This window comes from Pavona decussata, unplaced genomic scaffold (assembly GCF_977016875.1).
Source record: "Pavona decussata unplaced genomic scaffold, jaPavDecu1.1 SCAFFOLD_228, whole genome shotgun sequence".
NCBI classification, from domain to species: domain Eukaryota; kingdom Metazoa; phylum Cnidaria; class Anthozoa; order Scleractinia; family Agariciidae; genus Pavona; species Pavona decussata.
In genome coordinates this window covers 902854-926723 of record NW_028145633.1, presented here as the reverse complement: position 1 = coordinate 926723, position 23870 = coordinate 902854, and the positions used below count along the sequence as shown (strand labels likewise).

General features: G+C 37.4%; 2 protein-coding genes and 1 long non-coding RNA gene across 3 annotated transcripts in view; 2 read left to right on the top strand and 1 right to left on the bottom strand.

The window, feature by feature from the left end:
* Nucleotides 1–22511, bottom strand: part of LOC146458819 (uncharacterized) — a 182290-nt gene extending 159779 nt beyond the window's left edge. The window contains exons 1-2 of the long non-coding RNA XR_014858130.1: nucleotides 21711–22511; nucleotides 16781–16945 (exon numbers count right to left, since the gene is read on the bottom strand). This is a non-coding gene — a long non-coding RNA (uncharacterized LOC146458819). The remainder of the gene's footprint in view (nucleotides 1–16780; nucleotides 16946–21710) is intronic.
* Nucleotides 8783–15588, top strand: LOC146458821 (uncharacterized). The gene is made up of 2 exons (XM_085090255.1): nucleotides 8783–8953; nucleotides 13602–15588. The coding sequence occupies exon 2, from the start codon at nucleotides 13620–13622 to the stop codon at nucleotides 15492–15494; it is 1875 nt and encodes a 624-aa protein (XP_084946381.1). The 5' UTR covers nucleotides 8783–8953; nucleotides 13602–13619; the 3' UTR covers nucleotides 15495–15588.
* LOC146458820 (uncharacterized) lies at nucleotides 18687–21149 on the top strand. Its single transcript, XM_085090256.1, has one exon. The coding sequence runs from the start codon at nucleotides 18702–18704 to the stop codon at nucleotides 20856–20858; it is 2157 nt and encodes a 718-aa protein (XP_084946382.1). The 5' UTR covers nucleotides 18687–18701; the 3' UTR covers nucleotides 20859–21149.
* Nucleotides 22512–23870: the final 1359 nt, after the last annotated feature.

The window sequence follows — 23870 nt, the reverse complement described above, 5'->3', positions numbered from 1 at the left end:
GAGCTGAAAGAGAGCTTCGCACTTTGGACTTGGACAGATACAACCTCAGAGCTCGATAATCATCGGTTAGTGTTTACAATATCATTACAGTCGAACCAGGTCAAGCGTACCCCCCTAGATTCCATTAATGAATCTATTATTTGAAAATTGAACCCGTTAGTCGTTTCAAGTATTCAAATCAAAATTAGATTTCTGATTGGATTATACGAACCACGGTACAAATAATGCATGAAACCAGAAAACCAGAAAGCCCGCGGGAAAAACCCCTCTCAATATATTCAGAGTGGCAATTCTTGATTTATATAACAGTGGATTTTCCAAAAAACAGATTTCTCGTGATTTACAGCAGTCAACGCGTACTGTCAGAAAGAAAATTCGCCATTTTAAACCGGGCACGGTGGGTCCTGTCGCGTAAATTTAAACTCACTAATGATCACTAAATGAACATTTTACGTTTGTACACTTGCGTTTTTTACGTTAGTTATTCAAAAACAAAAATGAAAAAGGACTGGAAGCGTTTTATTATAACAAACGGTTCTCTTTTTGAGGTATATGCAAATTAAGTTAGCGAAAAGTATGCGAACTCACAGTGAAAGATGTTCATTTCAGTTGACCTTCGACAATGGCAGCACATGTGTTGCGCTATTCGTCGACGTATAATGGACAGTCTGGTGAAATAATAATATATACCAAACTTTTTTCATGCTACAAGGTAGGTAATGCTATACATGAAAGATAAATTGGAATTTTTCAGCCCGACTCATTTGCAAGCGCTTGACTTTGTGCTCTTGCCATGACCAAATTTGCATAACGAATTATATGAATGTGTCAACAACATGCAGGAACAGTTTGAACGAACGAGCTGTTTCAAATGTACTGTCAGTAGTTTGAATTTTACAGGCTATTTCTTTTACTGTTAGCGCGGATCTATGTTCTGCGAATTTTAATTTGATCATTGATCCGCGTTAACAATGAATAAATGAATGCATTCTTTGAAACGACTAATGGGTTCAATTTTCAAATAATCAATCCATTAATAGAGTCTAGGGGGGTACGCTTGACCTGGTTCGACTGTAAGAAACTCGAAACCGCAGTCAAACGAGGGAAATTGCTCGGCCATAATGAAGGTCTGTCGCTGAATTTCTCAGATTTTCACAGGCAAAAATTCTGACGCGTGCTCTGTGCATATGTACAATTATAATGCACGCACCATACGTATGCTTCGTGCATTGTGGAGTTATAAAGAAATCATTTTGACCAATAACCATTTAAGGTCTTCCTCTGTTTTGCAGTGCGCAACTCCACTGTGCATTAAGGCAAGGCCGAAGTTTCCATCAGCTGCTATATGTAACTGCTTAATGTCATTCAGTCCCTGATCGAAAACCCAGTGTTGAAGCTCTATTTACCACCGTTGTGTAAAATATCTGCAAAACCAGAAAGGTTACCGAATGTTTTCGTTCAGATGCCCAAGCATAATGACGGTTATATTACCAACTTGTGTGTCACTTTTAAGGATATCCTATTATTTGACATCTACATCAAACCGGCCAACGGATATTTTCGAGTTTTTACAGAAGAAAAGAATTAGACGATTTCTTTGAATTTCACAGTATGAAAAACTTGTCGGAAATAGTTTTAACCCTATCTAGATCGCTGAGAGAAGGAGGTGAATTCTTCCAACGGCTACTTTGAAGCTGACTTGCCTTTTTTAAATATTTAGTATACAATCCCTGAACCTTCAAAACTTTCTCAGAAAGTTATCGGGGAAAAATTTGACACCTAATTTCATATAAACCATAGAGAATTCTATGTCTATTCTTCTTTTTTTTTTTTTTTCTTGCAGCTCTTCTATAGTAATTAAGTGTCAAAGCATGCTTTCTATGCTATCGCATTTGAAAGCAGACCGTAATGTTCAGTTATTTGGAACGCAGTTTATCTCTAACAAATAAAACCGTGATTTCCGTACAAAAATTATTTCCAAGGACCTTCCAAAACCCGATCAGACGCTTTAACCAGCTTCTATAGTGAGAAACATCTTATATCGCGCCGAATTCGTAACATGCAAAGGCGCCAGCGCTGTACGTGGGCAAACAGTGAAAATTGATTCTTTGAAAAAAATATCCGAAAATGAGATAAGTTCTTTTAAAAGATATTTACCAGTTCATAGAGTTTTCTTGTCTAACCTATATAAGCTGCGTCGATATCAATAAAATGCAATGCATTCTACTTTTCGACAACACGATCAGCTTTTCAGGATCATGTGTTTAGATTAGTTTTAGCCTTGTATTAGTCTATTTTCCACTCTTACACTATTCACTCTACTTTTCGAAAATTTTAGAGGATGTTGTGGTCAGGTTGGTTTTTGGCTTTATCTTTGCCTAATTTTTACCCTAATACATTGCACTCTAATATTGGGCAATTTGTCTTGAATTTGTGGTCATATTAGTCTTTGCTTTATTTACTTAAATTTCACCAAAATACTATGTTGCTTGATCCAAATTAAATTGAGTCGGACGAACTCTCAAGTGAGTCGAACGTTGAACTTATCATGAACTTAATTCACTCAGTTTAGTAAGTCTCACGTAAAGTTCGACGTTTGACAGAAATAAATGCTTGGTAAAAGGAGAAAAATTTATGTGAATTGAAAAAGCACTAAATAGGACAGGAATGTGTGCCTTTGAAGAGGTGAAATTATTAGATTAGCGTCGGTGTTGTTTACTAATATTATTCGATATGTAATATGTGACGACCAGACTAGCTGAAATACCACCAGTCCCTCATATCGCTCGTAATCTAATGCTATTGGTCTGGTCCCTAATAAGGCTCTCCTCAGGCTTGCTCTTTCAAAGCAACTAATTTTGAGAGCTGGGTTTTCTTAGCCCCCTTTTGGGGAGGGATTGCCATTCTATTTTCATGTTACAGAAGAAAATTGTTAGCATTATCACTTTCTCAAATTATACAGAAGACTCGAGACATCTGTTTAAGTCTTTAAATATACTCCTGGGATTTTCATGTATTGGTATTACCACGGTAATCTTCCAGCATATTTCACAATTTTTTTTACCAACAATGAAAGCATACATTCTTAAAATACACGATCCGCGACAAAAATACATGTTGAATTTAAAAGAACAAATTATGCAAAATTTTCTCTCAGGTGTAAAGGAGCAACTATGTGGAACAGTCTACCTGATGATATCAAGAACATTGATTCTTTTGATCGTTTTAAAGAAGGCTTAAAATTATATATTCAAAATCAGTCGTGTAATTAATAGTAGAACAAATATGGTTAATTAGTAAAATGATACCTACAATGTAATTAGTTGACTTGTCATTAGTCCGCCTTCTGTAATTAGTCTTAGTAAATTGTGTTAATACTGCGGAGATCTTTTAAAAAGCTCATTAGAGCTCGCTGGATCTCCTGCCTTATCCGATACTACATGTATATGATTATGATGTATATGTTTGAATGAAAGAAGGCGAATAAAGAAACTGAGCTTCCTGTATTTGAGCCTGGGGTTTTGTTGTAAGACGTTCTTGTACACGACAAATTTCAGCCTGGAAGCAAGCAAGCTTGCATGACAGAAGAACGGCCCGACGATTTGAGAAAGGGTACGTATTGAAAGACCCTAATGATTTTTATGGAATCAAACGAGTGAGAAGTCAAGCTAAAAGCAAGCACAGGTTAGGGTGTAACCCATGGGAAAATGGATGAGCGTGCCCTTTACTTACGCTACTTTATAATTCATTTTGTTGCACAAGGCGCTTTGGAGTCCGTGAAGTAGTCTGTTGGGTAGTTCTAAGACGGAAATTGGTTGTTCTAACTGGTCTGTTGAACATTACGTTCCTGTGAAATGTTAATTCATCTTGTTTAAAGGTGCTCTTTGTCAGCCAGCTAGGAATCAATGGGAAGATTCATTGACTATGTGTTTATGACAACTGAATGCTCGTGTGTTGTACTTCCCTGTACATGGTGCTGTTGGGTTTTTGGGTTTTTTTTTTTTTCGGTAACTCTGGGAACTTGTGAGAGGGAAAAGCAACAGGTAACTACCAAACTTTGAAACAATTAACGATTGCTCACAAAGCAAACAGACGCAGGTCTGCTTAACTTCTACTTGTTGTTAATTTGAATGTGCCCATCTAAAATCTTTGACAAATCATCTGCTTTTATTAAGATCCAGCTCCGATGTCAATGTTAACCCCAGTTTTCTGCCTTTGTCTGGACAAAATTAAGTACCTTAAGCAACGACGTTGGCAAAGGCAACCAAAACATCACTTAAAAATATAACTTCGCGTTACTTCTACTACTTCGATAGTATTCCAATTTGTTCAACTCGTACAATTTGGGCGAATTATCCGGCAACTAAATTAACAGGAACGGCAATCAAGTAAGGAAGTAGGATGAAAATTCACTCTCGTATGCTTACGTTCTCCACAAAACCTTGAATTTGGTCATTTCACGTTGTTGTTTTGCAGAGGACGGCAAAGATCTCACGTATCGAGCGATTTTTTCGTCATTGAACCAATTGCTTTGCGGCGTTGTCGCTGCCGTCGCTGTCGTGTTTTCGTGAGGTCTCTATTATTACAAATAGACAAGAAATTAAAAGACACTTTTGTTAATAATTTTGTCTTACAGGTCTTCTTTAACCTCTATTCGTTTGTTAATTGGTGTGTGCTCATATTGAAATTTTGACGAAACACCTGCTGGAAAATTCGTCTGGAGAGAATTTCAGTGGTTTAAAATTATCAATGGCTATTTTTCGGTAATTAGTTCCACTATCAAGATATTTGATTATTTTCTTAAAATCCGGATTCTATTAAGACCCTGTAGTTACAAATCCATCAAAACAAATTATAAGGTAATTTCTTCACAATACAAAGAGATGCAGGTATGTTCAACCTCTATTTGCTTTGAACTCGTATGTACCCATCTAAAAATTGGAACAAAGCCCCTGCTTAAGATTCGCCTTCGATTTTATTTTTTACCGCAATTTTTTACCTTTCCTCGTTTAAATGTTACAAGAAGACGAGAAATTAAAAGGTAATTTTTCAGTTATGTCTTGCAGTTCTTGGTTAGCCTATATTCGTTTATTAATTTGTGTGGGCTTAAAACATTTACATTTACATTTACTTGATGCGGCTTTGTTTTTTTACCCCAGTTTTCTTTTTTGTCTCGTTGAAATATTACAAAAAGACAAAACAATTAAACATTTTTTTTAAATTTTGTTTTACGGGTCTTGCTTAACCAAGTTCACTCGGATCATGCTGCATCAAAGGAACCGACAAACTGCTTGGCCAGAGTGGATTCCTCGGTTCCTTTTGATGCACCATGATCCGAGTGATGTTGGATCATTGTTCCTGATCTGGATCATCCAAAAGAAACGCAGCCTTTGTGCGTGCTTATCTTAAAACTTTTAACAAAGTTCCTGTTATTCTTAACAACCGGCTCCGATTTTATTTTTTACTACAGTTTTCTACTTTTGCCTCGTTTGAATGTTACAAATTCACTACAAATTAAAAGGTAATTCTTCAATTTTGTTTTGCAGTTCTTGCTTGACCTCTATTCGTTTGCTAATTTGTGTCCTCATCTTAAAATAATTTTAACGAAACAACTGCTGGAAAATTCGTCTATAGAAAATTCCAATGGTTTAGAAATGATCAATGACTATTTTTCTGTAGTTATTGTCAGATCACTATCAAAGATTTGATGATTTTCTTAGCATCTGGCTTCTATTGCTACTTTTTTGTTACAAATCCGCTAAAACAAATTATAGGGTAATTTTTTTTCACAATACAAATAGATGCAGGTGTATAAAAGCTCTAGTTGATGTTAACCCCATCTTACAAGTTTGACAAAGCACCCCTTTTCTTGAAATGGGTGTTCTTTGTTATGGAAGCTGCGAGCAAGATGTTCTTCTTTTTGTTTCATTCTGTTGCACAAGGCGCTTAAAAGAGATTCTGTGGAACAGTCCTTCGAGTAATCCCGGAAGTAGCAAGTTCTTACGCCCACTTCAAGATGGCGGATACTAAATTCACACTTACCTACTTCTTTCTACTTTTTCTAACTCAGAAAAAAAGATGACCCCAAGAAGAGTCGAACCAGGGTTGTCGGATTCCCAAGAGAGAGCCTTACCACTAGATTACCAGCGACTGCCTGCCAGCTTTGCAATTTTTTTTCTAAGATATCCTTACCTCTAATATAAAGGCTAACCGCAAGCTGCCGGAGCTAAATTAGGCTAAACTAAGAGCTTCTTAGGCTAACCCGATATTTATTTACGTTAACTGCAGTGCTATGTCACTAACCGGAGTGACAGTTAAAGTGTCATTTTGTTAGTAACAAGTCTGTCACAGTAAGTATCCGCCATCTTGGAGTGAGCGTAAAATAAGACATTGACCAGGTCGTGGATCAGCCTTTTCCTTTTGTTCGATGAACATTACGTTCCTGTGAAATGTTCATCTTGTTTAAAGATGTTCTTTATGAGCCAGGTAGGGATCGAACGGATGAAACATAGATATGACTTTTTGTTTATAACAACTGAAAGCTCGTGAGTTCTAGTTCCCAGTACACGGTACTGCTTAAACATATACAGGCAAAAACTAACAAAAGAAGATGCCTACGTTTCGGCGACATCTTGGCGTCATTGTCAAGGGCGAAAAAATCATTGTTAAATCATTGTTGATTACGGTACTGTTTGTATTTAAAAGTTGTTTTTTTTTTCAGTAAATCTGGGAACACGTGAGAGAGGAAAGAAACAGGTAGCTACCAAACTTTGAAACAATGTGTTGTTCACAATCCAAATAGACGCAGGTCTGCTTCACCTCTATTTTATGACAAAGCACATGCTTTTCTTAAGATCCGCCCCCGATTTTATTTTTTTACTCCAGTTTTCTGCATTTGTTTCGACAAATTAGGAACTTTAAGCTACGACGTTGGCAACAGCAACGAAAACTTCACTTGAAAATACTTCTACTACTTCGCGATTATTCCAATTCGCTCAACTTGTACAGTGTGGGCGAAGTATCGGAGAAAAAAGTTGATACGAACGGCGTTCAAGTAAGGAAGGAGATTGAAAACGTCACCGTCGTGTGTTTTTGTTCTCCATTAAGCCTTGGATTTGGTCATTTCACGTTGTTGTTTTGCTGAGGAAGGCAAAGAAATGTACGAAAATTTAAAGCGTACAGAAGAGCGATTACTAAAATGTATGTTTTGAAATTTTGTCTTATAGGTCTTGCTTACTCTCTATTCGTTTGTTAATTCTTTTTGCTTATCTTAAAATTTTGACGAAATACCTGTTGGAATATTCGTCCGGAGAAAATTTCATTGGTATAGAAATGAGCAATGACTATTTTTCGGTAATTAGTTTCAGTATAAAAATATTGATGTGATTATTTTATTTACATCCGGCCTCTATTAATACTATTTTGTTACAGATCCGCCAAAACAAATTAAAAGGTAATTTTTAATTTTCCTATACAGCTGTTGCTTAACCTCCATTCGTTTGCACACGGTGTTGTTTGTATTTTTAATTATATTTGTATCTTTTTTTTTATTACTTATTTTGGTTAATCCGGGAACTTGTGAGATCGAGAGAAAAGACAGTAGCAAACTACTAAACTTCGAAACAATGTGTTGTTTACAATACAGATGGACGCAGATCTAATTAACTTCCATTTGGTTGTTAATTCGTACGTGCCCATATTAAAATCTTGACAAAGCATTTTTTTTCTTAACATACTACTCCTATTTTATTTTTTCCACCTGTTTTCTGCCTTTGTCTTGATAGATTCATACAAATAGACAAGAAATTAAGAGGTGATTTTTGAAATTTGTCTAGCAGGACTAGCTTATCTTCTATTCATTTGTTAATTTTTGGTTGTTTATCTTAAAATTTTGACGAAATACGTGCTGAAAAAATCGTCTGGAGAGAATTTCAGTGGTTTAGAAATGATAAATGACTATTTTAAGGTAATTAGTTTCACTATCAAAATATGTGATTATTTTCTTAAAATCCAGCTTCCATTGAAACTATTTTGTTACAAATCCGCCAAAACAAGTTATAAGGTAATTTGTTCACAATACAAATAGACACAGGTCTGCTTAACCTCTAATGGTTGTTAATTCACATGTGCCAATCTTAAAAGTTTAACAAAACACGTGTTTTGTTAAGATCCGCTTTCGATTTTATATTTTTCCCCCGTTTTCTGCTTTTGTCTTGTTTAAATCTTACAAATATACGGGAAATATATATATTTTTTAATTTTGTCCTAGAGGTCTAGCTTAACTTCTACTCGTTTGTGTGTGCTTCTCTTAAAATATTAAGCGAACGAAACACCTCCTGAAAATTCCGTCTGCAGAGAATTTCAGTGGTTTAGACATGATCAATAACTATTTTTCGGTAATTTTTCTCACTATCAAAACAAGTGATTATTTTCATTAAAACCGGCTTTCACTGAAACTATTTTGTTACAAATCCGCAAAGACAAATTGAAAAGTAATTTTTAATTTTGTTCTACAACTCTTGCTTCATTTCCATTTGTTTTTAATTACGTGTTTTTGACAAGGCACCTGCTGCTGAAGAAAAATTTGTCTTCAAAAAATCCAGTTTCCGTTGGTAATATCTCTTTTATTTTTATTGTTAATACTACTTATTTCTTTTTTTTTTTAACCTGGTTCAGTTCTATCTTTGTCTCGACACTGAAAATGTTGCAAATAGACAAAATAATAATGACTAAGTAATGATTAATTTTGTTTTACAGGCTTTGTTTACGTACCTTTATTGGATTGCTCATTTGTGTGTGTCCGTCAAATTTTAACTGATCACTCACTGGAAAGCGTGTGTGGAAAAATTTCATTGGTTTAAAAGTGATCAATTATTGATTTCATTTTACGATAATAACTTTTTACAGTTAAACTATGTGATCAGAGTCTTTAGACCCGTCTTCTAAAAACTAGGTAAGTAATTTCGTATTATTCTCTTAATGCTCCTCATTTTACCCTTTTTTCCCTTTTTTTTTTAGAAATAATGGCAATGATTGGTATTTTTGTTAAATTTCTTCACGTAGCTAGGACTATCAAATTGAGGTTGATTTTTTACTGTCAATGATGGCTTGATGTCCATTTATTGGAATTTATTTAATTTTATGTATACTTATCTCTGTCGCTATATTTCTGCGTTGTCGGCCAACTTTCATCGGAGTTTAGATAACAATAAAGGTTTTCTGGCATAAACGCTTCCAGGGCGCACTTTGAACGTTAACTTAACTTTCACATAAGGGCATTTACTAGGAAACAAAGTATCCTTCTTTAAAATGCATTTTCAACGACTTTAAGTGTTTTTAAAACAAAAACAAGGAAATATATATACATATATTTTGATTGATCTGGATTATATATACCCACTTGAACAATTAGGGCCTGGAGATGCTTGACGTTTTCTTTAATTTGCCGTTGTAAAATTCACTTTCTGGAATTTAAGAGTGATTGAACGTATGTTTCTTAATTAATACGCGAAGACAGCCCAGTTTTCTTTAAAAACCTCAGTCCTCGATATCTTAAATCGAGCTTATTCTTCAGAGAAATTCCTCATATCGTCAAGATGTAGCCCTTAAATAATGTTTATTCGTAGTATGCCGTCAAAAACCAGCATTTTATTTCCCTGAGATCTTTACAACGTTTTTTAAACGTTCACTGTAGTAAAGTAATTTGGTGTTGTGAACGGGCTATCAAGAAACCCCAAAAAGGGCAACGTAATGCCCAATTAGTGAGGCAACATTTACAAATTTCACCCTCATTTCAATTTCAGAAAAGTCCTTAGAATTTTTCTTTTGTCAAACTGTAGAAAATGTGAGAGTAATTTCATGAATCAGGTTTGGAAAACATTGAATCACACTCCCCTAACAAAAAAATCTTAAGGTGTTAAGTTTGGTTGTGGAAATTCTAACAAGTGCCCTTTTTTGAAAAAAAAAATGTAAATCTAACTTTCAAGACCCTTGAACAATGCTAAACCGTAACCATTGGTAAATAATAACTATCGGGCAGTACTATCCAAAGGCACCGTTTCAGGTTTAGGCTCGAACAATAACATTTTTTCTTTGAAGAAGACCTTTAAATTTCATTGATTGCAATGAAAGACTACGAGAAGCGCATCCATGGGGTACAGCTTTCTTACGCGTCTGGCAAACGTGTTTTTAACCTTTGAAACCTTTATAAAACTCTAAGTGTCGTGAAACTGGGTTAACGGATTATATAATCATTGTCAGCCATCATGCATAATCATCAATATTGTCTTCGTGAATTCTAGTCAATTCTCATCATCGTTGCTTCTAAAACAATAGTATCAGTAGGATCGATCTAACGAATATAATTTCTCTGATAAACAGTCTGCACAAGAAAATCCTGCTTTTTCCAAGACGGACCCTGTGTTTCCTCTGTCTCCACAAAGTGACCAAATCTCGTAAAAATAACCCACTTGCTATTACCATTGTTTAGAAAGACCTTGCGGTTGCTGGCACCTGTTTCGAGCACATCCCTGTGCTTAAACTTTCGAGCTGGAACGTTCTACAAACTGAGTAACTAAATGCAATCTACATGTATTTGAGCGTTCGATTAAATCTAGGTCATTCAACGTAGGCCAATATGTTTACCGTAAAGTTATTTCTCAAGGCCTCGACATATGCAATCAGATACTGCAATTTCTAAACTGTATTATTCTTTTTCCCTGCTTCGAAATAAAAAAAAAAGTGTGAGGGGCAAAATAATGGCAGTTCTCTGTTGAAAAATTGAAAAAAAAAACGCTCAAATAAAAAAAAAAAAACATTTGTGCCTAGTTCCTGCCGTAAACAGGTCACCTGATTACCGTAGTGAACGGTGAGGTGCAAGCCAAAACGCCAGAGAAACGTGGCACCAAACTTTGAATAACTTCTTGTGAAGGTAAAATACGAAATAAGCAAGTTCTGTTTTCATACACTGACACTTTAGTCGTTTTCAACTTCTAGACGAATACATTTTGTAGATTGCATGGGCTCATCATTAATAGGTTTAAAGGATGCTAAGTCAGTAAGGTAAAAGGTTTGCATCGGCCTGCAAAATTTCAGGCAAAGATATATTCTGGCATATTTGACCCAGTTGCCATTACTATTAAGTCATGCTAAGTTATTACGCGTAGAAGGTTTGTAACGCCCTGCAAAATTCCAAACATAGAACGAGACTGCAAGAGGTGGTGGACCCACAAGTACACAGTAGCAGACAATTAACTTTAACTTGCTTTCCCCAAACATGAACATGTGGACGCTAAGCGAAGTCTTCAGGGAAACTATTTTAATGTTGAGGAAAATCTTCAGCACAGAGCATTATATAAACAATAGCCTCCATTTGGCGCGAAAATATGCTCAGATATTTGTCCGCGGACATTATCTGTTCCGAGAAGCGAACAGTTTTCCGAGAGCGAAGCTCGAGGAAAACTGTGAGCTTCGAGGAGCAGATAATGTCCAAGGACAAATATCTGAGCATATTTTTAAAGTCAAATGGAGGCTATTGTGTTTATTATCCTTCAAATATTTTTCGCAACATGCGGGAATCTCGCGGGAATCGGCAGGATCTGCCATTCTGTCATATGTCAATCACGTCAAAGTTTGTCAGTTGGCTTCCAAAATCTCCACGTCAGATTTCGCTTCAGGTCAAAAGCGTTTGTTTGGTAAAACATTTGAAAGGAAAGTAAACTTGTTTAATTCCGTGAAAGACAAAAGCAAGATACAAGTGGCGGATAAGGTTACAGGGAATCTAACTACCTCTCGAGAACAAGCTAAAGATCACTGAAAGCGAAAAACTGTAAAGTATCGCATTCCGTAAAAAGTGTAAACTGTCGTCAACGAAACAGCCGGCGCTTTGTCGTTCTCTTCCTTTATCTCGTGTTCAATTGGAGCACTTAATATCGAAAATACAATTGTGGAATTTGCTAGCTGAAAACGACCTGTGAAGAAATCGAAGCTGAACCTGCAGTCGAATACGACGCCACCGGTTGTTTTTGCTGGATTCCATCAAAGCACTGTCTTTGCTAACTCGTGACATTGAATGGAGCCAGCAACGAAGTCGTTCACAATCACTAAGGATTAAACTTGTTGCTTGGAAGTAGGACAAGCTGCTTCTCTTCGTAGAGAATTTCGACATCTCGGGGCCGAGATCATGGCTGGTTTTTGTTTCGTGGACGAGATTTTATGTTTGCGAGCGATCTCGACCAGGTGAGCATTGATAGCATCATTTACCGGCTTGAACTCTGTCAGTAATGGTACTGAAATTTATGTTTTCGTTATTTAAATTCCTTATATCCAGGCCAGCACGAATTGCTCTCATTGAATTACAACTGTAATATTTGCCGTCGTGTGAGCGAGCTTAGAGCTTATTAATTAAACTCGTTTAATAGCTTGTTGATGGCTTTCTCATTTCGCCAGACTGAAAGAAAGCCATAAATACTCTTAAATGAGATGGGCTAAAACTTTTCGCCTTTCATATTTTTCAGTTTTACCACATTTTTAATTCAAGGACTGTTAAACAGAGTTCAAACCAAGAGGAAAATGTCGCAAATACGAGCTTGAGTATTTCAACATTTCGTTTACGAACAGCTTACCGTCAAAAACGTTTAGAGCGTATGTTGTTTTCTGGTACTGGTTTATCGACCAGCAGGTTTATCTCTTCTTCTGTCACAAAAGCAAACGGTTCCCCCATCTTGCCCTTCATTTTAATTGCAAACTTGACGCTCCTTGAAGTTTTTGAAATTGGGGAATATCACTTGGGGAATATCCTCGGATATTCCCCAGTTTTAGCTGGGGTATATTCGGTCACGTGAGGCGTTTAGACCAATCGCGCGCGAGCGAAAATATTTGATGGATTATAATCCCAGATATACCCGTAGGCCAGGAAGGCGTTCAGTTATATTCCGATCCTCCAATTAATTTCTAAAACGCGCTCTATTTCTATTGGAAAGTGCAAATCAACAGTAGGGTCCCGGCGTAATTGCAGGTAAATAAAGGCAAACTGAACAGTTTATTCCATTTTGTTATGAAATGATTAGGTTAAAACAGTAAAGAACTAACCTTTGACATTCTTCCTTGAAGAAGAAGGTGACAGACATAAAATTAGTCGACAGTTATCAGTGGATAATTGTTGTCCGATGTTGTGTCATGTGATGTTTTTCCTTCAAAGAGATGGTGTAGATATTAATTAAATAAGTAAGTAAGTAGTCTTTATTAAATAGAAATTGGTACATACTTACACCAGACGTGTAAGCTCACAATAATCAAAAATGGTAAAAAACTATAACTATATCAAAGTTACAAAAATTGGAAAAGCCATCTATTTGTATACGAGCGTTCAAAGCGCTCTGTTAGAACTCTTCGTAGGACGTAGTTAGCGTAACTTCCGGTTCCTCTGCATCGGTAGCAGGTCTTGCAGGCAGTCGTCGCTGTCGGTGGTGATTTGGTTCCATAGTTTCATGTCCTGCTTCGTGATTACGCCTGTAAAGGGACCTTAGTCCGCGGTGTAGCCTGGTTTATGGGTTATTAGATGAAGCATAACAAACTGTTTCGATTTTTTTCCGTAATAACAGGTACTACTGGCCTGTACCATGGCTGTTTTTAAGTATCTCCGCGTGATGCTTCTTTTGGTTTTGATTACCAACTGGCTGCACGTTGAAAGCAAAACCCCTAACAACAAGATGTCGGCTGACAAGAGAGCAGTGAGAGAGAAAAGAGCTGTGGATCCTCTGAGCGTCATAGGATTAGTTGTCAGCGTAGCCTCAGCTATCCAAGGCGCTGTATGCACATTTACAGATGTCTGCGGTGGAGATGAAGTCACTCAAAAGCTCGAAGAGTTGGAGAAAAAGCTGGATGCTATACAAGCTGACGTCACCTCGGTCAGGAGAGATGTGGAAGATATCTGGGAGGAATCAAAACGGAAATGGTACTTCAAACACATCGATAACATTGTCCAACAGAGGAAGGAGGTCATTAACGACTTGAAAGCTGAAGACTATTCTAATCGGGCTAAAGAAAAGCAACAGCGATTTATCAATGAAGTGTTTGGCACAACAGGAAAAGACGAGTACGTTGAAAAAGCTCTTTTCCACATCCCTAACCTGGTAAAAGATGAGGGACTGGTCACCCATTACTTTGATGTCCAGCTCAGAAATGGAAAATCTACGACGGAAGCTGCCAGACTGACTTGGAGTTTCATAAGGAAACTCTTTCGATATCAAGAAGATGGCTTCGCGTCTGTTGTATTTGCTGCTTCCTTAAAGTACAAAAATGATGAAGCATCTTACAACAGCACCATGTCAGAGATATGCGCCTGGTGGCCAAAATCAAACGATCCTGAATACCAAAAGTTCTGCCAACAATTTATCAAAGACCCGACTGCGCAAGACAGAAGAAAGCTTCAGCAGGACTTCCTCTTTGCTATACGAGACCTGGCCCTTGTTCCTGCTACACTTGTGCAAACTGACTGCAGTAAATTCTCCAATGCTCGTGCATTACACTACTCCGCTGGTTTTCTTTATGTTGCCCAACCTGCATCCAAAAACATCTTGATCATCAATCCCAAGACCTTAGACTTGGTCAAGACAATTTCTGTACCCGGATCTGAATGTGGTGGAAACTGCCATCCATTTGGGATAAGTATTAAACCTCAACATAAGCTGTTGGCAATAGCTGCTCAAAGCAAATTATCTGGAGGCGAAAGCAAGGTCATGCTGTTCAAAATAACCGGGAACCTAGAAGAACCGAGTGGAATCACCATTGAACACTACTATACCATGCAACAACTTTTCTCAAATCAGGACCGAAAAACCGACGTAAGAGATGTTGCCTTTTGTGGAGAACGGTTTGCATACGCTGATTACTACGGGGCTATTTTCAACTGGAGAATGCCAAGCGAACGGCACTATCGTTGGAATAACGGTAAGCCGGAGCCAGACCTGTTTGATCGCCTAGACTGGTACCTAAGGAGACCGAGGAACTGGTGGTATGAACATCAATACTATCTTGGGTGCTCAAACAGTGGGAGAGATTGGCTGGTGGAGAAAACAAAGCAGGCTACAATAGAAGATGGGGTAGGAGCGGTACCGTCTGATTCCAGTGAAAGATATGTGAACCAGGTCTTGAATATTGCCGAAGTCAAGGTGTACGAAACAGACTGGCACGATATCAGCGATGGGCGTTCACGCATGAATGAATTGAGGGGATTAGCTATGGATAGCAAGAGAAACCTCTTTTATTCTTCCGGAAGATTTTGGGCCAACGGCGTCAGTGGTGTTTACCAACGCACCGCCGACGGCAAACGCCGCTACCTAAGAGAATGGAATGAAGAGAGCAAGATTGAAATGTTTGGCATGGCCGTCGATGAAAGTGGGTTTCTCTTCTCGGTACAGAAGCATGGATCAAGCGGAAGATGTCTTTACAAGTTTCACCATGACATTGACCTAGAGGACATTAATGTTTCTTAAAGCAAACAAGTTCAAAAGATGTCATGCATTAAACGTAATGCTGCAACGTGTACAAGATGATGCATTTTAACCAATAAAAGTGTTACCAGTCGAAGATGGTTTTAATTTGTTCTCAACTGCCTTACTGGCCACAGTAGAATATTTTGTTTACTGGAGCTACTATGCAGAGCCAGTTTTTTATCTCCAATATCACCTCCTCGTAATTTTCCTTCACCACTTGTCGTTGTTTATCATCTCAGTAAAATTGGAAAAACTCCCTTCCTATCGTTGTGGAAAAAGCCTTATCACAATCATGATTTTAAATTCTTATTTTTCCTATGGTATGCAAACAAACAAACAAGCAAATAAAACAAGCTAGCATGAACATATTCATATGAAATATACCGGTAACACAGTTCTGCGCAATAATTGTTCCATGAAGTCATTTCCGTAGCTAGACTTTATGAATGTCCATTCCCTATACTGTGTCGACAGCCTTGTGATACTGGCATAATTCTATTCACCTTTGAAGTTTATCTGTACACTCTTTTGAACGTTATTTATCATGGCTGCCTCGGTGATTTGTCTTAACATCGCATCGTTATGAAATGTTCCTGTTACATTCATTTTTTTTTTTTTTTTTTTTTTTTATTGACAATACAATCCATTACATTGCCATGCATACAATACAAATATACAATAGTTAATAGTAATAATAGCTAACAATAGTTAATAATAATAGTTTTACAACACCGCAATTAGTGCCAGGCAACTTCTTGCATTTCATTTTTTTTTTCCTGTTATTTCCACAGTTACACAGTTACAGTTTACATATAGTACGTAATTTAACATAACTGTGGACTTGATCTTTAAAGAATCGTTTCCTCAAACATTCTCCATTTTTTCCTAAACGAATTGGTCTTATTCGATTTAAGAGAAATGTGCCTTTCAGTTTGATATTTATTTAAAAAAATTCTCTTAAAGTGGCTAAAAGATGGTTTCGTTTCTTTACACCAGCAAGTCCACAGATGCGTTTTTCCTAAAATAAGTATATAGTTTTGCAGATCCATCTCCTCCTTTAAGAACCCTAAAATAATCTCACAATATTTTAAAGAGAGGCCTACGCAACTGTTTAGTTTATTTAAAATTTTGTCACAAACTTCATTCCAAAAGGAGGTCGAGAAAGAACAATCAAAGAAAATATGAGATATCGTCTCTATAGTGTGATGACAGAAGGAGCAGTTGGGGTTCGAAGCATAGCCTATCTTACAAAGTAATTCATTTGTGTATAGAATTAAATTTAATACTTTATATTGAAAGGAACGTAGATAAGGTTCATTTGCGGCTCTCAGTGGCATCACAAATGCCTCCGAAAGTTGCTTATCCTCTAGATCGAATTCCTCTCTCAACTTAGCCCATTTATTTGGTTTTTCGTATTTTTGCTTTATAAGATAGTGATAATAGTCACGGCACTTAAGGTGGCTAGAAGTAGTTTTTTTTCGCGCAAGGCCTAGGCACTAGTCTGGCTAGCCTCCACGACACGCACGCGTTATTTAAAGTTTCACAAAATCAAAACAAAGATGGCGGCCAAATAGTTGTGTCCCAAAAATTTTATACGCCTTCGAGTACGAGTTGTTGGTTAAGTCTTCCTAAAAGCTTTGGTCCTCGAAATGTTTTGAGTTGGTACCTCAAGGAAAATTGTGTTAAAACCGCAGTCAGTATATCGTATAACATGGTGAAAGCAAATTTTTCCGCGATCGAGAATCTTTGACTAGTGTTACCATATTCAAATTGAAGTGGCTTTCGCTCAACCGAATGCAAATTGAAATAGAATGATTTCACATAACCTGTGAAACAAGTTTATGTTCGCTATGTTTTATATTGGTAATTGAACTGAGTGGAGTGCAATTTGGTCTGAAATCATACGCGTGATTTCAAAATCAAACGAGCGCGCAGCGCGAGTTTGATTTGAAATCTGCGCGCTCGTTTGATTTTGAAATCACGCGTATGATTTCAGACCAAATTGCACTCCACTCAGTTCAATTACCTATATAAAACATAGTGAACATAAACTTGTTTCACAGGTTATGTGAAATCATTCTATTTCAATTTGCATTCGGTTGAGCGAAAGCCACTTCAATTTGAATATGGTAACACTAGTCAAAGATTGGGAGAGCAGAAAACTGCTGTGAAAAAAGTTTGGCTTGTATCCACAGCTGTTCTCTTGTGTTCCTGCTTTTGTTACCATTACTGTAAATTTGTAATCAAGAAAATGATTTTTTAGTAATAACTTAGTTCTGTCAAATTACTGGTATCCATTTCTAGCAAAAAATAAATACAGTTACATCCATTTTGAAATCACAGAGTATCATTGTCAATATTAATATTCTATTTGTGTTACTTCCTTTCCATTTTGATGGGCTAAAGAAAGGATGCAATTTAGAGCAAGAAATGGTGCAATTTGGGAATAAATTGCATCATTTTGGACCAATCAGATTCCAAGGATCACCAGGGATTTCAAAATGGATGTAATTAAGTGAGTAATTTAAACAATGGGGGACAGGAGAATTAGGGTCAAATAATATTTTTGTTTGAAATAGTAGAGCGAGCATTAGTAGTGTGAGCGAGGTAAGTCACCTTCTACGGAAAGTCACCCTCTCGAGGAAAAAAACTAAAAATACCCACCCTCACGTGGCTGACTTTCCGCAGCAGGCGACTTCCGCGTGCGGGCTTGCTCGCTCCACTATCCCAACCAAAAATAAGAGACTGCTCGTACTCTAAGACCACCATGGTGAGTCTTTAATATTATTTATTGGTCACACAGGTCCATTATCCCTTCAAAACATACTTATGGAAAAACGCAGTGGATTGTCTAGCTTTTTTAGCATAAAGTGTACTTTTTGTGGTGGCACAAATGAAGTGAAATCGTCAGCACAACACAGGACTGGTAGCCGTGGCCCTCTTGTGAGTGATGTCAACACCAGGACGGCATTGGGGTCCCTGCATGCTGGGATTGGGCATACACACTTGAGTAATTTGTTGTCCACAATGAACATTCCAACAATGAATATGGTACTTTTTAAAACAAGAGAAAGGGAAATTGGAAAAGCAGTGGAGGAAGTGGCAAGAGAAAGTTGTGAATGTAGCCTCGAATTAGAAAAAGCTATCGCAGAACAATCCACTGTTGAGCCCACTGAGGGTCTTGTAGGCATTGCAGTATCATATGACATGGGATGGCAGAAACCGGGAAGGGGGCATAATTCCACAACTGGTCATGGGGCTGCAATGGGCCTTGCAACTGGAAAGGTGCTTAGTTACTCTACTCGATGCAAGATGTGTAGGTCATGTGCAGCCAACAAAGTGACAGGAAAAGAAACCAAACACGACTGCCGTAAGAACCACAGCGGATCTTCAAAGAGTATGGAGAGAGATGTTGCGTGCGAGTTATGGACCAAAGCTCCACAATCTGGTATTAAATACTCTGTCTATGTTGGGGATGACGACTCCACAACCTTAGCGGACATCAACAAGAAAGTACCATATGGTGTTCAGAAATGGTCTGACATCGTGCATGCTAAAAGATCCCTAAACTCTAGACTGTACAATTTAAAGGATCGTTTCAAGGGATCCAACTGTTCAGCTCTGAGTCCGAAGGTCATAAACTACCTGACGAAGTGTTTTAGTTACTGTGTAACTCAAAATGCAGGGGATTCAAAATCACTCAAACAAGGCCTCCAATGCATCATCCCCCATGCATTTGGAGAACATACTTCTTGCAATGTCTCTTGGTGTGGTTATAAGCAGAGTCCAACTGCTTATAAACACACAGACCTGCCAAATTGTAAAGATCTCCATGGCGAGGCACTAAAGAAGGTACTCACTGAATTATTCAGTGAGTACTCGACTGACATTGTTGTCAACAAACTTGCACCTTGTGCCAATTCGCAGAGGAATGAGAGCCTCAACAGCACGATAGGTGCAAAAAATCCCAAGACCCGTTATTACGGAGGCAGTGAAAGCAATGACTTCAGGGTTGCATGTGGAGTAGCTCAAACCAACATTGGTTATAGTTACTTTGCAAGAGCATTAGAACATCTCAACATCGAGCCTGGATTTCACCACATTGATCATGCTGCCGCAATGGACAAAAGGGTTGCTTACAACAAACAGAGGAAAACAAAAGAATTCAAAAGTAGGCGTAGTCAGCTAGCAAGACAGAAAACCTCACAGACACTGAGAAAGGAAAGTAATGAGGGAACCACATATGGATCCTCAGTGGGTTTGAATTTAGATACCACAAAAAGCGCAGACTCGCAAATTGCAATTGATCTGTCGGAGAAGATACCATTAACTGAATTTAAAAGATATGAGCAACTAGTGTCACCTCACAAACCACGACCCACCCAGGTTTCCTTACTATATGACCCCATGAGAAAACACAAGTTAATTGTATTCGACACCGAGACAACATGTACCGGGAGAGCAGCTGAGCTTTGTCAAATATCCGCCACCAGTGAAGATGGCAAGCATGAATTCTCACACTATATTCTACCAAGAAGTAACATCAGCACTGGGGCTTCACTTGTAAACAATTTGACTATCAAGTCAATTAATGGAGAAAGGACATTGTGTAAATCAAACAGTCCGGTGGTGAGTGTCAACCCAGGAAAGGCACTTCAAGATTTTATTACATTTCTAAAGCAACTACAAGATAAAGATTCTAATTCTACTTTAGTTTTAATTGACCATAATTCTGCCACATTTGATGTGCCTATACTGCTTCGAAACAGTGACAGAACCTTTCAAGATAATCTTACCGAAATGAATGTCAATTTTGCCGACAGTCAGCATCTTGTCAAGAGCCTAATCAACGACAAACACACAGCGCTTCTACTCGGAAATGATGGCTTCTGCAAACCCAACCAGCGGAGTCTGTACATCCACCTTTTCAACGAAGAATTTGATGCACACGATGCATTAGAGGATGTACGGGCTCTGCGAAGAATTCTATTTGACTCACCGCTAAACTTGAGCACAGAAGACATCATCAAAAGGTCCAGTGTCACCAGCGTTTCACATGCGATTGAAAACATGTTGTACCTTGATCGCCGCCACGAGCTCCTTCTCACATTCAGCAACAAGCTATTCAACACCAGCGACGATAATGGTCCAGTTAAAAAAGCGTTGGTTCAAAATATTGCTGGGAGCGGCCTTTCTTACAATGATCTTCGTAATGTTTACTCGAGGTTTGGCAAAAAAGGAGTAGTTGCGATCCTCTCGCATGCGCCATCCACATCACAATCGAAGAAACCGCGAGTCACTCGCACCAAGAGAATCCTTGCGGCCATAGTAAAACACTTTGAAGAAAACAGCCACGAAGAATAGTACTCTGTGTGAAAAAAACTCATCATCCAAGCGATCCAACGACATTGCATTTTCACCACTGTCATAAGCACGTGTGAGCTATTTCGCTCGCATTTTCGCGGAATCCAGGCGCAGAAAAGTAAATAATCTTATCAGAAATTACGAGCAAATCCTAAAAGGTGAGTTTTAAACTACAATGCAAATGTAAGAAATGTCAAAGTCAGCAAATGTCAGCTGAATTCGTCGTTCGAGGCAGTTATTTTACACAAATATCGACAGCGTGTACACAGCGAATAACAGTCAGCGGTTGTCAAAATTAGCATGAGCAGATGTCGATCTTTAAAAGTCTAGATTTTAAGTGCGTGGGATCGCGCGCGAATCGCGCGGAAAATGTTTGAATTCGCGAAGATATTTACAAGCGAACGAGCCCGGTGACCCCCATTTTTTATTATTTTAATACGGCCCAATCATGAAGAGAAAACTGTATGGCAATTTTGAAAAAATTCTACGGAGCGGATTCTACAGCACTGAATAATCGTGTTTTATTGCAATATCAAAAAATTCGCTCCGTAGAATTTTTTTAAAATTGCTTTAAAGTTTCCTTTTTAAGTGCAAAACACTATTACGTAAAAATAGTTGGGGGTCACCGGACAAATTTTAAAGTTATCAGCACCAGAAGCTCAAAAATAGGTCTTGCTTATCACCTAGTAATGTTACCATGGTAACAACTGATGACGTCACAATGTCAAATTTCAATTAACTTATAAATGGCAATTAAACTAGGCCAAGGTGAAGTTGCTATCTTTCTTTAACTGTTTTTATTAACCCTTCAAATAATACTAAGTAAAAATGCTGAAAACTACTTCTAGCCACCTTAAAATTTTCTAAATCAAAGATATTTTCTACGTCGGGCATGTGAAAGCGCAGTTTCAATGGAACTGATTGCCTTAGACCGGTCCATACTAAAAAATTAGAGTTCTTTAATCCTGTAACTTTTGACAACATTGAAAGATTCAATATTTGTCATATCATAAAGCAGATGATTTGTGTATATGATATTGTTATCAAAAAAATGTTTATAAAAGACACTCTTACCGTCAATCTTTATATCTCTGTTGTTCCATAAAATATACTTATATGTATTTTCGGGGTCCTTGACTTCTCTTAATTTTGACCACCACTCCAAAAGTTCTCGATAAAAGGTCGCTGAGATTGTTAATCGGTTGATATCATAATTGCACTGAATTAAAAATAACCCCCTTTCGTATACCAAAAGATGATCAAGATATGACTTCCAAAATCCAGAGTAATCTGGGTCAACTATTCGTTTTAACCAGCTTAGCCTTAAAGCTTTAACCATACTTTCATAATCTAGCATTTTGAGGCCACCTTGGTCATGAGGTGCATAAGTTGAGAGTCTAATAACCTTGTCGTTACCGTTCCACAAAAATCGAAAAACCAAACTGTTGAATTCTTTTATGACTTCGAAAGGAGTACATAATACCGAACTAGGATAGATCATTGTTGGGAATAAAAGTGTTTTAATAATATTTACTTTGCCGTGAATTGATAATCCTCTTGACTTCCATAGATTTATTGTGTTCTTAATTTTTTTCAACCTCTGCTTAAAATTTTTCTCTACTAATATTTGTACATCATATGTAATATATATTCCTAAAAATTTGACACATTACATTACTTACATTACATTCATGTTACATTCATGACAAAGTCTGGAACACTATCTCTATGCCTATCACAGGTATGTTTCCACATCACTGAACTTTCTTCCCCTTGTACTAGAGCATTTCGATGTTCTTTACCACGAGCGTAAGCACTTCGTGATGTTTCTCCGAGCACTTATGCTGGCAGAGAGTGTTTAGATAAGTTTTGGCCTTAATGAAGTCTTATTTTCACCCTAAGACTATACAATCTATTTTTCGATAACTGTTAACGATTTTGTGGTCAGATTAGTTTTGGTCTTATTTTAGTCGAACGTTCCAGATAATACTATGCACTCTACTTTTCCAGGATTTATTGAGGAATTTGTGGTCAAATATGTCTGGCCTTATTTTAGTCTTATTTTCACCCTAAAACTGTACACCCTTCTTTTCGATAATTGTTCACGATTTTGTCGTCAGGTTAGTTTTGGCCTTATTGTAGTCTAATTTTCATCCTAATACTATACACTCTACTTTACGACAATTTTGGAAGGATTTGTGGCCAGGTTATTTTTTTTTCTTATTGTAATGTAATTTTTACCCCAAATACTATACAATCTAATTCTCGACATTTCTTTTATGATTCTGTGGTCAGATTAGTTTTGGCCTTATTTTAGTCTAATTTTCAACCTAATACTATGCACTCTACTTTTCCACAATTTTGGAAGATCCACTGTTCAGGTTAGTTTTGGCCTTATTTTAGTCTAATTTTCAAAGTAATACTATACTCTTTACTTGTCGACCTTTCTTTTGATAGGAATTTGTTGTCAGATTGGGTTTTGCCTGATTTTAGTCTAAATTTTACCAAAGTACTATATCATTTAATTTTTTTGAGAGCTTGGTGGTCAGGTAATTAAGTTTTGGCCTTATTTTAGTTTAATTTTTATTGTCTCAAAAAGACGGATAGAACATGTTTGTCGATCCAAATTAAGTGGGACGAACTTTGCCTAGTTCCTAGGCCTCTCTCTGTTTTTCATCTCGGTCAATCCGTTTCGGATCACCTGGTCCGAGCGAAAAAGCGAGGCCTAGACAAAAAAAATCGAGACAAATGTCTCATTTTTTTCTGGCGCGAAATTTCACGTTGAGCTCCTTGCGCCACGCCGAAAAAATCGGAAGAAGTGGTAAGTTCGAACTCATTTTTGATGCAAATGCTTCGGCCGATAAATCTCTTTCGAGTGTATAAGAGTTGTGAATTCCTATTTTTGTTTTTATTATTTTTCATTTTTACAAAAAAAGGAAAACAAATGGACCATACAGTACGGCTTTATACTCTAGAGAGGGCCTTTTCGACGAGCAACTTGAAGGCAAGCAT